The sequence below is a fragment of the Heteronotia binoei genome, chromosome 10 (genome assembly GCF_032191835.1).
Source record: "Heteronotia binoei isolate CCM8104 ecotype False Entrance Well chromosome 10, APGP_CSIRO_Hbin_v1, whole genome shotgun sequence".
Classification (NCBI taxonomy): Eukaryota; Metazoa; Chordata; class Lepidosauria; order Squamata; family Gekkonidae; genus Heteronotia; species Heteronotia binoei.
Genome location: NC_083232.1, coordinates 37804128 through 37819260, shown reverse-complemented (window position 1 = coordinate 37819260; position 15133 = coordinate 37804128). Strand labels below are relative to the sequence as shown.

At 41.5% G+C, this 15133-nt stretch overlaps 1 protein-coding gene across 1 annotated transcript in view; it reads right to left on the bottom strand.

The window, feature by feature from the left end:
- CUBN (cubilin) overlaps positions 1-15133 on the bottom strand; it is a 211622-nt gene that overhangs the window by 29858 nt on the left and 166631 nt on the right. Inside the window, exons 55-59 of the mRNA XM_060248423.1 lie at positions 10802-10961; positions 8562-8711; positions 6481-6678; positions 4828-4957; positions 3169-3386 (exon numbers count right to left, since the gene is read on the bottom strand). Of these exons, the coding sequence (XP_060104406.1) occupies positions 3169-3386; positions 4828-4957; positions 6481-6678; positions 8562-8711; positions 10802-10961 (856 nt within the window). The remainder of the gene's footprint in view (positions 1-3168; positions 3387-4827; positions 4958-6480; positions 6679-8561; positions 8712-10801; positions 10962-15133) is intronic.

The following is a 15133-nucleotide window of genomic DNA, read 5'->3' as shown; positions in this document are numbered from 1 at the left end:
CTAGTAACTAGCAGGGAATTAGCTAAGTATGCTTCACACTTATAATAGTGGGACTAGGCTTCCCAACCCCCCCGCCCTGCCGGGGGACCCCTGGATTAGCAGCCTAATCCCCCGCTCTCTAAAAATCTGATAGCGGGGGTGGGGGGGGGTGGAATGGCGTTGTGTCTCTTTCCCTGCCTGGCTTCAGGCTTCTCCCTTCCTCCGGATCACAAAGACCCGCCCACTGCCAGCCTGCTATTCGCTCCAGTCTGGCCTCCCTTCATGAGGTGCATGCTGGGACTTGTAGTCCTTGCATCCTCTCACATCTGCTGAGCATTATTCTCTATGTGGAGATTGATTCTCATAGGGTATAATGGGGAATTGATCTGGAGGTTTCGGGGGCTCTGGGGAAGCTGTTTTTTGAGGTAGAGGCACCAAATTTTCAGTATAGTATCTAGTGACTCTCCCCAAAGTATCTCCCAAGTTTCAAAATGATTGGACCTAGGGGTCCAATTCTATGAGCCCCAAAAGAAGGTGCCCCTATCCTTCATTATTTCCTATGGAAGAAAGACATTTAAAAAGGTGTGCGGTTCCTTTAAATGTGATGGCCAGAACTTCCTTGGAGTTCAATTATGCTTGTCACACCCTTGTTCCTGGCTCCACCCCCAAAGTCTCCTGGCTGCACCCCCAAAGTCCCCAGATATTTCTTGAATTGGACTTGGCAACCCTAAGTGGGACTGTATTTTACATTTGCAAAACTTACCAAACTGAAAAGGAGTTCACAGAAATTACTGAAGTGAATAACTGTGGATATATAGATATATGAAAGGCAAGTGTGCCATCAAGTTGGAACTGACTCATAACAGCTTCATACAGTTCCCCCTCCTGGGGTTTTCAAGGCAAAAGATGAAGAGTGGTGGTTTGCCATTGCCTTCCTCTGCATAGCAGCCCCAGTCTTCCGTTGTGATCTCCCATCCAAGCACCAGCCCTGCTTAACTTCTGAGGTCTGATAAGGCTTGGTTAAAAACAAAAGTGCCCAAATGTGCTCCTTATTCTTGTATTCTTTGTAGACTGTGACAAATGATAAGCAGCTACTGGCTAGGGTGGTGGGTGTAATGACTCAGCATAATGGCATGCTTCTGCTATAACACAGAGGCTGTTTTATAGCAAAATGGCTGAACTGCACACTTTGCAAATCCAAATGAATGACTTCTTCCCCATATACTGAACTAACTGGAGAGGGAACGTATTAGGCTTTTAAATGCTTTTTGCAAAATTCATCAATGATATTTCAGAATTACAAGAAAGCTGGAAAGAGTCAGCATTCCTGCAGTCAGGCAAAGGACATTTTTAAAAGTTCAATTCAATGTGATTTAAGAATCAGCCCTATTTTTTTTTTTTTGGCAGTGTATATCCATTCTTTCTTCCCTTTTTTACTTTCAAATGATTATATGAATTTCTAGCATTCAGTATGTGGAAACAGCATGTATTGCATGTTATTGCTTTGAATGGCATATGGTGGGAATGTATGTGCAAATACTTCAAGTATAGATTACATGCAAGGACATAGCAAGGACATTGAAAAGAAGGGGCTTAGTTTAGATTACTCCCTGACATGCAAAAAGCATTCAGACAAACAATCCCCTCATGTGCTATTTGCAGTAGTATATAGTCCTTCTGCTTTATTCACCACAGATTAGAATGTGTGCCAATGCCTGGCCTCCATATGCAGAGAAAATTCTAAAATGGAGCAATGGGTTGTGCAAGGCCTGTGGGTGGAGAATGCTGTTTCTGAATGCTCTGTCATATTGAAAACAACTTCAAAAACCCGCCAGTTGAAAACCATAGTGAGAAATGTTCCGGCTCAATCTACTCTGACTTTCCAATTTTTCTGTGTAAGGGAACGTTCAAAATATGCCTCCCCTGTACTGTGAAAGTAATAGGGTATACAGCCAAAGCAACTTAAAATGTGGCTATCCTGTTCTGCCATATGAGCAGACAAAGTCTGAGTAAGTGGCTAAATCTTAAATGTGGATTCTTTAACCAATCTCAATGTGAATTCAAAGATTTCTTCAAGTCTGCTTAAAGGGCAAGTATAGGGTTGCCAATCCCCAGGTGGGGGCAGGGAATCCCCCGGTTTTGAGGCCCTCCCCCCGCTTTAGGGTCATCAGAAAGCGGGGGGAGGGGAGGGAAATGTCTGCTGGGAACTCTGTTATTCCCTATGGAGATTTATTCCCATAGAAAATCATGGAGAATTGATCCACGGGTATCTGGGGCTCTGAGGGGGCTGTTTTGGGGGGTAGAGGCACCAGATTTAGTTTCAAAAAGATTGGACCAGGGGGTCCAATTCTATGAGCCCCCCAAAAAGGTGCCCCATCCATCATTATTTCCTATGGAAGGAAGGAATTGAAAAGGTGTGCCGTCCCTTTAAATGTGATGGCCAGAACTCCCTTAGGAGGTCAATTATGCTTGTCACAGCCTTGATCTTGGCTCCACCCTCAAAGTCCCCAGATATTTCTTGAATTGGACTTGGCAACCCTAGGCAAGTAACTTGTTTTAAGCAATTTTGGATATACAGCCTAGGTTTCTAAAAATGAAATAAAGCACTGGAATTGTAACAAAGAACTGCAACAAAGAACTGGCTTTTTAAAATAAATACAGCCACCGGAACTGAAACAAGGGAGAGAGGTGTCTAAGCCCTTTCCCTGTTTTCTCACTGAAAGTCTGTTTAAGCTTTTTTTTAAAAATCCCACTGGGAAAAAAATACAGGTAGAGCCAAAATCTGGTTTCTTATGCCCATGGTGTCATGGGTGGCCTTAGCCTACTTCCATACTCGGGATTTGCCCTTGTCGCAAAAAACAGTTAATAGAGTGGTCCTTGGTTAAACCCAATATGGTGTCTGCCATTTTCATACAACTGGGGAGGGGGAACAACTTGCATGTTTATGTGTGTGTGTCAGTTAAAATATCAGGAAAAAATAGATAATACATAGTTCTGTTCTTTGCAGCTTGCAATCTCATGTCTGATTGTCCCTTCTGTGTTTGAGAACCTATTCTTACACAGTAAAATCCAGATGTAAGACACATTATATTGTGTAGTGTAAATGCACCACCTATGACTCATTCTATGATTCAATAGGTGGTTTGTATTTAAGAGACTGGAAACTCCCAGTGCTGATATCTCTTTTACCTATTGTCTCTCTGAACGATGCTTTCCATCCACCAGCTGCTTCAGTGAAATCAGTCTTGAACACCAGGAATAAGGTGTTTGTGGAACTCCTGATTATAGGAGGAAGTGCAGCACCACAGAATTTGCCGAGAAGTCGAGCAAGTGTGTTTGGGCCATCATAGACAGCAACGTAGTCTTTGTAGCAAGATGAAGAGGCCTCGAGATGGAAGCTGTTGAATCTGCAAAATGCATTTCACCATTGTTTGTTTCCTTAAGATGTATGTTTGTAAAAAGAAACAGCAACAGACTAGAGTACAAGAAGCCATCACATAGGGCAGCCATGTGATTTACCTATAAGCAGCATTTCATTTCTAAAATGTTGGACTGAAGCAAAAACACCTGACTGGGCACAGCATCAAAGTAGATTCTTCTTTTAATACCGGTCTCGCTTGAGTTTGCTCAACAGTTAAGATGTTTTGAGTTTACTGGGACTTGAACTCCAAAATAAGTACACAGGATTTCAGTTTAATGTTGCAGTCATATGTACACTTACTCAGGAACACTTTCCACTGAGTAAATTTACACAGGATTGAACTATAAATTACCTGTCTTAGATTGGAACTAAAGCACTGAAAATAGCTAGGAGTATATTAAATTCTAGGACTGCTGGAGTGAAGCAGTGGTTCATAGGATCCAACCCCAAGGCACTGGTATTAGCATTGCTCATCCTGTCATACTGCCACTATGAAACAACAGCAGCCCTGATGCCCTTGGGGCTCCTAGGCATGTTCTTCTGACTATTCACCTGCAGTATTTAATTAATTAAAGAACTGCTATTGTTTACAATTACATACACAGAGAGAAAAGGATATCCTATCCATAAAACAGCATATCAGGTTTTATTAAATCACTCAGCTACAGAAGGAGGTCCTGCCCTTTTCCCAATTTGCTTCTATAACCATTGGCAGTGAACAAACGTAACACTAGTTCCACATCTGAGGGAGCCACAGTCTTTCAAATACCCGAACAATACTATCTTAGGGTCAACAGTATATGTTGATTTTCCTCAGTATCTTAAAGATTCAATTAAACAAGTTTAATTAAAAAGTAAAGAAAGGGATAAAGGGCAAGACCGTATGACACAGGCTCCAAGACATAAAGTTATTTTTCAGTTGCCATTGCAAAGATGTTCCCCATTATTATTAGGAATTATAGGCCAATTCCTCACTAGCAGTTGCTCTGCATCCAGGCTTCTGCTTTCCCATACTCAAGCGATCGATTCCCCATCAGTTGCTGCATTAGTGCATTTTGATCTGCAGCTCCCTCCAATTTTCCTTGCAACTTCCTGTTCTTGTTTTTTTGAGCTCCTGGGAAAGCACAACCCCAGGGTCAGAGCAACTGCTAGTGAGGAATCCGTCACAGTTTTATACCTGTCCAGGGGGGGCCCAGGTTGTAGGGCCAACCCTGGTTGGCAATTGGATGACAGACCACCAAGAATATCTCAGGTTGCTACGAAGAGGCAAGCAATGACGGACCACCTCTGAATATCTCCTTCCTTGAAAACCCTATGAGGTTGCCATAAGTTAGCAGCAAAGAAAAAAAGGTTAAAATAACTAAGCACCCAAAACCAGAAGCCAGCACTTTCTTACCATCTAATGAACACTAATTTTGCTTACGTACTTGAGTTCCACAATCTTGTTTCTTCTGACAGTGATATGGTATGAACAGTTCATATTGTGATGGTAATCAGAAAAGGAATGGGTTGGGCTGCTTATTGTACCCACAGAGCTATTAAAAACACCACCACAAGCTACAATGAAAGCAGAAAAAAGAAACACTGTCATTACTATTCAAGAAAAGCTTTAGCATAGCATGCAAATTTATTTATAGGTACAGCTGGCATGAAATGAACTTGATAGTTGTGAGCACAGGTCTGTTTTGTTGGTACCTGGCTGGCTGAAAATTTCTCTTGCTTTATTCAGAAGTAAAAGTGTTGGCATGAGTTCTAGCTGAATATTCTAAGGTGCTAGCACAAAAAAGCAGTTTTTACAAGCTAAGGCTATATACAGGGTAAAAAGACAAAACAGAGCATGATACTGTTTATCAGTGAAGGCTATTTCCTCCATCCCTACTTCCCTGATACATTAGACAAACTTTGTACCTGATACATTAGCCAGACCTAAGTATGACACATTTGGCATTCTCCCCACCCTTTTTTGCACGTTTATACCTAGTTTGTGGAGCTCCAAAGTTTGTGCTTGTTATTTTATGATATTTTGGTTGGCTCTAATAAAAAAGGCATTATACTATTGTTGCTTTTGCAATGGACTTTTTCCCCAATGCTTTTTCCCCAATGGACTAACATGGCTACCTACAATTTTCAGTCCTTGCAGAGAGCAAGACTCAAGTGCTTTTGTAACTGATACATGAAAGCTGCCGGGTTTTAGATTCCATCAAGGTCTACTAAACAATTTGCAGCTGTGGAAATCACAAAACATTCAAGCCTCTTTTTGATTTTCTACAATGAACACAGCTGAGACTTAGAGGTGGCCCAATCTCTGTTCCTTATTTGAAGACATCCAAGTTTCTTTGGAAGAAGCATCTCTGTCCACCACTGTGTTCCATTTTATAGACTTTGCTTGGGAACAGTCTTGTTTACCAAGTGCATGAACCCACTCCTGCTGAAGTTCTAAGGGCTAGTCATTGCATTAATTTTCTGAAGGGTGGTGAATATGTATGCTCTTGTTCTTCATTTTCAGCTAAGATGACGAGGGCACTGTATATTGGACTGATGACAAATAAAAGACAAAAGCCCTGAAGATTTTTTTTTAAAGCAGAATTCATTCTCTGCAAGAAGAGAGAAGCTTTTTTTTTTTCTTTGCCATTTGCAAAGAATAAAGCTAGAAGGAAATAGAATGTTAATGGCTAGAATCTGTTTTGGGTGGGCAAACAACCTAATAAAAAGCTATAGTCATCCTTCACAAATGTCAGAAGTCAAAGGTCAGACAGTAACAGCCAACTGGAGTGAATTATGAACATCTCTTTCATGAGTAAATGAACATTGTCATCCTTCAAGGCTGTTCCGTCTAGCCAGTGGCTATCAGGGTGATTTATTCTAAACAAAGGCCCTTGATTTTATGCTTTTAAGCAAAGGCTGATTGTCAAAGGGACAGTAAAGAGGGAATTTTCAGCATTTTCTAGCATTGGTGCAAAGTGAGGCTTTCAGATCTGTATCATTACAAGTGGAGTGTTGCATTTGGTTGCCTCTTGTTTAATCATGCATAGAAAAATATAATTTTGCCCTAGTGAAATGCTACATTGATGTCCACTCACGGATTATTCTGTAGGTCGCCGAAAACCCCATGCCAACTGTGTGAGAGTTTGTGTAGAAGTTCAGTAGCATGGAACCAAAGATGCTGACAGGTTCAGGGATTTCATTACCACAAAAAGTTTCCAAAGGGAATAAATTAACACCGTTCCCTTTGAAGATCCTCACTCCATCATAAGAACACATTCCAAGCATAGCAGGAGCTGCATGACACAAGATTCAGAATTTTTCATCAACTTAATGCAGAACTGTTTATCATTTGGGTACTTTATACATTAAGCTAGTCACATTGTTTTCATCCTTCACCTTAGTAGTCAAGCTTGGGTGCTCACATAAATCATGTGGTTACTATGCACAAGCTCATTTTACTGAAAGGCAAGAGAAATATGTCTTGCCTGTGAAACCAAAATAAGTCCAAGGTCTCAATCTATTTATTTATTTGGGATTCTGTACTAAGTTCCCTTACTAGCTGGACCACATGAGACAAGCAAACATAATATATCTCTTTTAAAGCAATAGTATATTGGTATACTGGCCCTTCCCCAAAGACAAAGGAGTATTTTTTTGATATATTTTGCAGGAGGCTCAGATCTCCTAGCACTTTGACATCCAACATTTCTAGTATATACAATGGGTCTGATTCAGAAACTTGGACCAATTCCACAGTCACTATTACTCTGCCCCTTGGGTTCTGCTTTCATCGGATCAAGTGATCGATTCTCCACCAGTTGCTGCACTGTTGCATTTTGACCTGCAGCTCCCTCCACTTTCTCTCACATCTACTTGATTTTGTTTTTTAGCGTTCAAGTACATGTGAGGGAAATTGGAGGGAGCTGTGGGTCAAAATGCCACTGTGCAGCAACTGGAGGGGAATCAATTGCTTGATCCAATAAGAGCAGAACCCCGTGGGCAGAGAAACAGCAACTGCGGAGTTGGTCTTAAACATGACTATATGCCACTGAAACTAATCAAAGAAGTTAGTCCCAACTAATTTCAGTGCTACTGATTCCACAGAACTGAGATATGACAGGGCTGTCAGCTCCCCATAGGATTACATCCATGGTTGCAACTAACTTAAAATTACCTTGATTTTAAAAGAGACTTTGTTGTAACAAACTCTTGCTGATTGTGCCCATGGAATCCACATATCTGACCCCACTGGCTGCAATCAATGATTTATAGATCTTCATTTAATTTAGGCAGGACATCTTTGAAAAAAATACCAGAGGATGCCTTTTCAAAAGAAAATGCATAAATATTTAAAAACTCCTTTACCTCGCCCCAATAACAATGAAAAACAAGTCTTTATAACCAGCTCAGTTATTGCTGCATTGTACTTGATCCTGTATCTTATGGGTGAAAATCTTGTATGCTGAAAAACTGCAGCTTTATTTCTCATTTTGCAATAAATAGGAAACAAGCCAACAAATGCTTATTTGGGGTAGTGTGGCAGCACAATAGTGCAGTTGTTTTCTAAATTCCAAAATGAACACTGATGCCAAGAAAAATGAATCATCTATCTGGAAGGCTCTCCTACTCTTGGGCTTGATTGCATCTAAGGATATGTTGTACTATGACTCCCTCAAACCAAAGTACCATTAGTATATTGGTCAACTGGATCGCCTTCTACCATGTCTTTCCCACTTTTCCTTGCAGATTCCAAGGCACACAGGCCTATAGTTCCAATTGCTAGGGAGGCTGAGGAAGCAAATTGCTTCAGCTTAGGAGCTCTGGGTTGCCATGGGCTAAACTGATAGGGTGTTTGTACCAAGTTCAGCATTCATGTAGGGTGTTAGATATGGCATGCAGTTCTGCCTTCAAAATTCCACCTAGCAAAATCTGTACATTCACTCTTCTATTGGAAATGTTTCACATTCTCATAAGTCTTGAGTTGTCATAGTAAATATATGAATATATAAAAAAAGAACATAACATCCAGCTGGGCTGGATCAAACCAGTGAGTGATCCATATAGTCCAGCATCCTGTTTTGCTAAGTGGCCAACCACAAACCATTGCCCTTGTGAGCCAACAAACAGGGCATAGGTTAAGGCCATTCTCCAATTAACAAACACTTCTACCACTTACATTGCAAATCAAAACTCTCAAACTGCAGGATGACAACAGACTGGGGTTCCACATCGATGATATAATTGCAATTCAGGTTGTTGTCATATTGACCGGGAAAGTTCGGTGACACAATTCGACTTGTTGGAGCAGTGAAATTTGCTCCACACCCTTAACATAAATAGAAACAAAGAAATAGTGAATGTCTTAAAAAAATGTTCAAAGTACAAATCCAATAACATACATAAGGTTAGACGTGATTTCTGACAAAATTGTGAGGAAATGCCAATATTGTTTTCCACAAAACTGCTGAAATAGCCCAGCGTAACATTAAAGTGAAGGAATTATATTCAATAATAATGATGATGATGATATATTGGATTTATATCTCGCACTTCACTCTGACTCTCAGCTTACAATTTCCTTTACCTTCCTCCCCCACAACAGACACCCTGTGAGGTAGGTGGCACTGAGAGAGCTCTCCCAGCACTGCACTTGAGCAGAACAACTCAGTGAGAACTTGTGGCTGACCCAAGGTCACATCAGCAGGTGCATGTGGAGGAGTGGGTAATCAAACCCGGTTCTCCCAGATGCGAGCCTGCACACTTAACCACTACACCAAACTGGCTACACATTTCAAATTTGTCTGTGCTGCATCACTTAACTCTAAAGGTGGGAGCTCCCATGATTGCATATGGTTACATATAGGAAAAGAAACACAGAAAATTAAATATCAGGGCAAGGGATGAGCTAGACCTTCTTTTCCCTGATATCTAGCTTTCCAGGTGGAAGGAATTCTTGTGGTAATCTGGAGGAAAACTCAACCATGTGAGTCACCTACCAGCAGCCAGAACTGACATAACTCAGACACTGGCTTACATATCAAAAGAGAAAAATATTATATAAATAGCCATACATGTAAAATACTTTTAAAAAGAACTATACCAACAATTTTAGAGGGGGGTGGGAGAAATCAGTTAATTACAAAAAAATTACCACCCTGCCAACTGGAAAATGAGTTTAGAAGCCAAAGGAACTGCCTATGTAACATCAAATCCAAAGAATTATGCAGCAAGGAAATCCACAGATAAACAAACAAAAGATTCCTACTGGAATCTTTTATGGGACACCTATTCCATTTTTTTTCAACTGCCTAATAGGTCCAAATTATTATCTGAGCTAGATATCTCTGGCTAGGACTTGGCTTAAGCTTGCCATGCCAATGGATCAATGATGTCATCAGTTTACATCAATACATCAGGCCTAGGAACCACCAGTCTAGTACAGGGGTCCCCAACCCCCAGGCTGCGGACCACTACCGGACCGCAGCCTGTTGGCAACCGGGCCGCAGCCTCCTCTCCCTGCCCCACCCAACCTACAATGCTGTGCAGCCTTGCTGCCCTGCACCCCCTCATGACGCCTCCAGCACCCTCCGTTTTTACGATTTTAAGACCAGGGAAGGGGCGAAGCACCGCCTTCCCCAGCTCTTTAAAGGCCGAAAATCCCCCCACCCTGCCGATCAGCAGCGAAAACCTCTGTAGCAGCAGTAGGTGACCCGCTGAAGAAGTGGCGCCGCCCATGTCTCCTCTCCACTTCCTTCCTGAGCGTGGGGGGGGGGGGGAGGAGACAAGGACAGCACCGCTTCTTCAGCGGGTCGCCCACTGCTGCTACGGAGGTTTTCGCTGCTGATTGGCACCGGGGGGGGGGGGGGTTACTGACCTTTAAAGGACTGGAGAAGGTGGTGCTTCACCCCTTCCCTGGTCTTAAAATCGTAAAAACAGCAGCTGCTGGAGGTGCTGCAGGGGGCAGGGTGAGACTACGGGAGGGGCAGTGAGGCTGCACGGGGGTGGGGGATGAGGCTGCGCAGTTGGGGGTGGGGCGGTGAGGTTGCGAGGCTGCAGCACCAAATTCAATGCCCCCACCCTGCCGGTCCCTGGTGCCGCAAAGGTTGGGGACTACTGGTCTAGTACACTGTTCCAAACACTGTCCATGTATCAAATGAGATGTTCTGTCCTTCTCTGTGGAAGCAGTGGTGTTGCGTTGATATGGGTCAATGATGCTGTTGTACAAATTCCATTAGTTTCAGTGTTAACAGGAGGGGGACATTGCCTAGTTTACAAATGCCTTCATCCTAATTTGATACTGATTTGGTATGAGTCCATTTTGCCAGCTTCAAACCATACTTTTCTCCTATATGAATGACCAAATGGTTGCTACTTAAATTTATCTATATAGTAATTTTTGGGTTTGTCTTTACTTACTGCTTATATAAGATGCAGAAAAGCCATGTCCCGGGGTGTCCTGTGACTGAAACAGTACTGTTATCACATTTCTTGGGGCAACAATAGGTACAGGAGCTGAATTTCCACAACCAGAGGCTAAAATGGAATCTTCTTGTTCTTCATTGCTCCCTCTCAATACCTAGGGAAAAAGCAACTCTTTTGAGTATCTAAATAAGGACGCCCGAAGATATTAATTCATACCAATTCCAAGCAGCACTAGTTATGACAAAACTTGTTTTAACATTCTCAAGCAAAACAAAATAAGTCCAGTGACACTGAAGCAAGTGGCATATAAACTTGTATATATGTCAACTTTTCCATTACCCAAAGATTTCAGGTTTTCACGGCTGGTAACATCATTAGGGTTTGTAGAATCTTTCGGGCTCAAGTGCCGTGTTCTACTGGAGAAAGTTTTTCTTCCAGATGTTTCGTTCTCGGCTGCGGAGAACATCCTCAGTGGCGTTGCAGCCGGAGCAGGCGCTCTGACCTTCTTGGCTACTGTGCATTGAGTGAGGCCAGGGCTGCTGAAGAGCTGCTATTTCTAGGCTGCTCCGGCTGCAATGCCACTGAGGATGTTCTCTGCAGCCGAGAACGAAACGTCTGGAAGAAAAACTTTCTCCAGTAGAACACTGCACTTGAGCCCGAAAGATTCTACAAACCCTAATTTTCCATTACTACTAGTAGATCCATATGAACTTGTGATACACTTCTGAAGCCCTGCTCTGTGTGTCTTTCATTAGGTGGGTGTGCAACAGAGATGGAGGCTTCTCCATTGTGGTACTTGTGACATTTCCTCACCAAAGAGATTTGCCTTGCTCCTTTTATTGAATTGGATTTCTAGTTAAATGCTGCTTTCAATTGATAGGATTTGTGCTGCTTTTTACATTGCTTTATGATGTTCTTTTTGGTCCTTTGACCATATATTTTTTCTTTATTTGTATTTAATGCAGTTTATTTGATTGCCAGATGCTGCCTTGGAAACAGAAACCAAGTATGCAGTGGACAAAATATTTAAAATAAATATATAATGCCTTAATAATCATAGTGTCAGGCTCAGAAATGTACACATTGAAGACAAAACATACAGGTCTAAACTATCAAATCAAACGCTTGTATCTGTGACTCATAGACAAATATGTCTGTACAAAAGATAACTCTGATACCTCTCCTGGGTCATTTCATAATGTGATTTCCCAGGATCATAGATTTGGTTTTCCTATACATTACATCCTATCTTGCTTTTACTTTTTTGCCATCAAATCTGAAATTGATATACCATATTTAAAAATAATAAATTAATTAAACCATCATAAAAATAAATAACAAGCAGTAACTAACCAATCGAATCGCACAAAAGACTAAAAAACATCAAATGGTGCCAGTGGGAAAATGAGATCTAAAACACTTACAGACTAAATAGTGGGGAAAGAGAAATTGTATTGCCCTTTTGCAAGGACCAGTTGTATGGAAATGGTGTGTACTTCCCCATCCAGAAACCACCACTTAAAAAAAAAATCCAGTACTTAATATAACTTATTTACTTTAGACAGTGGTGGCACCCACAGAAGGGTCTCCATTCATAATCCCTGCTTGTATTTGTATGGAACACATTTCAGGCACACACAGTTTAAGAAAAAACATTTCAGATTAATTTATAGATTGCAGCTTTCAGAGATGTTCTGAAATTCAGATGGTACTCCAATATGAAAACATATTCCTCTAGCTTTCTGTATTTACAATACTAATGTTGTGGAGCTTTGGTGCTTGTGTTATGTAACACTGCCTGGGTGCTGTTGTTGGTACACTCTATCCCAAACAACTGCTGTGATAAACACTAGTTTCAGATTGTTAGTATACTTTTTAAACCAGAAGTACAACAGTTTGACGCACTAGGCACAATTTAAGACAGAAATGCTTCTGATTTCGTGTTGCTCACAAAGCACCAAGAGTAATTTTACACTCAGGCACAGCCTCAGACATGTAAAAACAAAATACCCCTTAATGACATGCTTAGCTTTCAGTCATACTTAACCTGCTCAGGAAAGCTTTTCCATCTAATGGGAAACAAATCCCACTAAGGTCAACAAAATCAAGATATTTACATTGCCCTTAAAATTGCAGTATGAAACTGGTGCGTGAAACACCTGATGCTTGAAACACCTGGAGAACCTGTCCTCGTACCTGTGACTGCATAAATCAAGCTCATTCTTAACTTCTATTAGTATGTGACAACTTCTCTTTTCAAAGGGAATGAACCACAGTCATCTCCTTTAATAATATCTGCAGTGCTTTATTTATTTAGGCAATTTATATTCCATCCTTTCTCAAAACAGGCTCAGGGTGGATCACAACATTCTATCCACAGAACTAGTGATCTCCTGCCTTCATAAAAAGGTCTTTTGTGTACAAAGGAAAATTTTACCTAGCATGTACCTTTGAGGTTCCACAGGACAGAACATGAACACGAACATTTAAAGCATAGAAACACAGAGCTGGAAGGAACCCTAAGAAGACTGTAGATTTGTACCCTGCCCTTCTCTCTGAATCACAGAGTGACTTACAATCTCCTATATCTTCTCCCCCCACAACAGACACTTTATGAGGTGGGTGGGGCTGAGAAGGTTCTCACAGCAGCTGCCCTTTCATGGACAACTACTGCAATACCTATGGCTAACCCAAGAGCAGCTGTAAGTGGAGGAGTGGAGAATCAAACCCAGTTCTCCCATATAAGAATCTGCACACTTAACCACTACACCAAACTGGCTCTCCTTAAGAGACCCCAAGGGTCATCTAGTCCAACCAGTTGCGCAATGCAGGAAATCCATAGCTCCCTCCCCACCCCCGTGATCCCTGCTCTATGCCCAGAGGGAAGCAAAAAAACCCACACACCCTCCTTCCTGACCCAAAAAAGTGACTGGTATTACACTGGTCATATAATAAAGAGCTGAAAGAGCCAAGCATTGGCTCATCCCTCCCTCCCTCTCATGATTTGCCAATTCATAATGAGTCACAGACTCAGCATTGCTGTCAGATAGCCATCTAGCACCTGCTTAAAAACCTACCTCACTGTATTTTCATAGATTCAAAGACTAAATTATATGTGGATACTTTCACTGTCAGAGGAAGAAGGAGCTATCCAGTTGTTTGGGTCCTTCTACCAGATGACAAGTTTGCCCTTTATTACAAGTGGGAGGTGTATAGCTTTGCACACTGTGAGTACAACATTCAACCTCTGCCAAATTCCTGAAAAAACAATTAAACTGAAGGGAATGGAAAACATTCCCCACTGTATTCAAGTAACTCCCAGACAATGTCTAAGGATATGTGCATTAAAATTTCCTGATGATTTCTAGTTAGAGAAATGAAGTTTCACATAAAGAAAATGTACTAATTTATGCAGTGGTACACATGGATTTTTTCTTTGTTCCTTTCAATATTTTTCATAAAAGTGTCTTATCTGACAAGTCAGGCATATAGGATTAACTCCTAAAATAAATGAACCTATGCCTGTCTTCTAAGGCAGAAGTTCTGTTCCAGAATCCAAATATATGTGGACTTGCTGTGGTTTCTCAGGATAGCATGAAATCCATGATGGGATCTCAAATATTTTTTAAAAAAATTAATAGCAGCTGCTGACCCCCGTCCATCTGGATCAGGACTGTGCTGCTGAGGAAGTTTAACTATTCACAATTCCATTATCTGGCCCTCTCCTCTGAAAACACTATGTACCCAGAGGGGTTCATTTTCCTCTGTGGACAACAACCCTAGGGTAGGGATTAAATGACAAACTGGGAAATGAGAAAAAGGTTCAACTCCCTCACCACACATTGAAACCCGTAGCTACTATAAGGGTTTTAAAATAAATGCACACAATCCAATGAGCTCAACGGTAGAGCATCTGCTATGCACACAGGAGGTCCCCAAGATCTCTAGCCAACAGGATCAGACAGTAGGTGCTGTGAAAGACCTCTGCCCATGACTTTAGAGAATTGCTACTGGTCAGAGTAGACAGTACTTACCTTGATAGACCAGTGGTCTCTCAGGCAGCTTCATGTGTTCAGTTGTGGATCTTTCACAGCTTACCTAGTTATACCCCCAAGGACAAGGCAAAGGCACTATCTAAATGCTTTAAAGATATCCATTTCCATATTTCTTCACATTCTCCAGGCCTAAACTTCTTTAAAACATTATCCAGGATTAAATCCAGCAGTTAATGACATTAGTAGCAGTAAACCATACTGCTAGCTTTGAGATTCCTGCTCCCTCAAATTCTTCACCATTTAACATTTCCACTTTGACACTGTCGTTGTT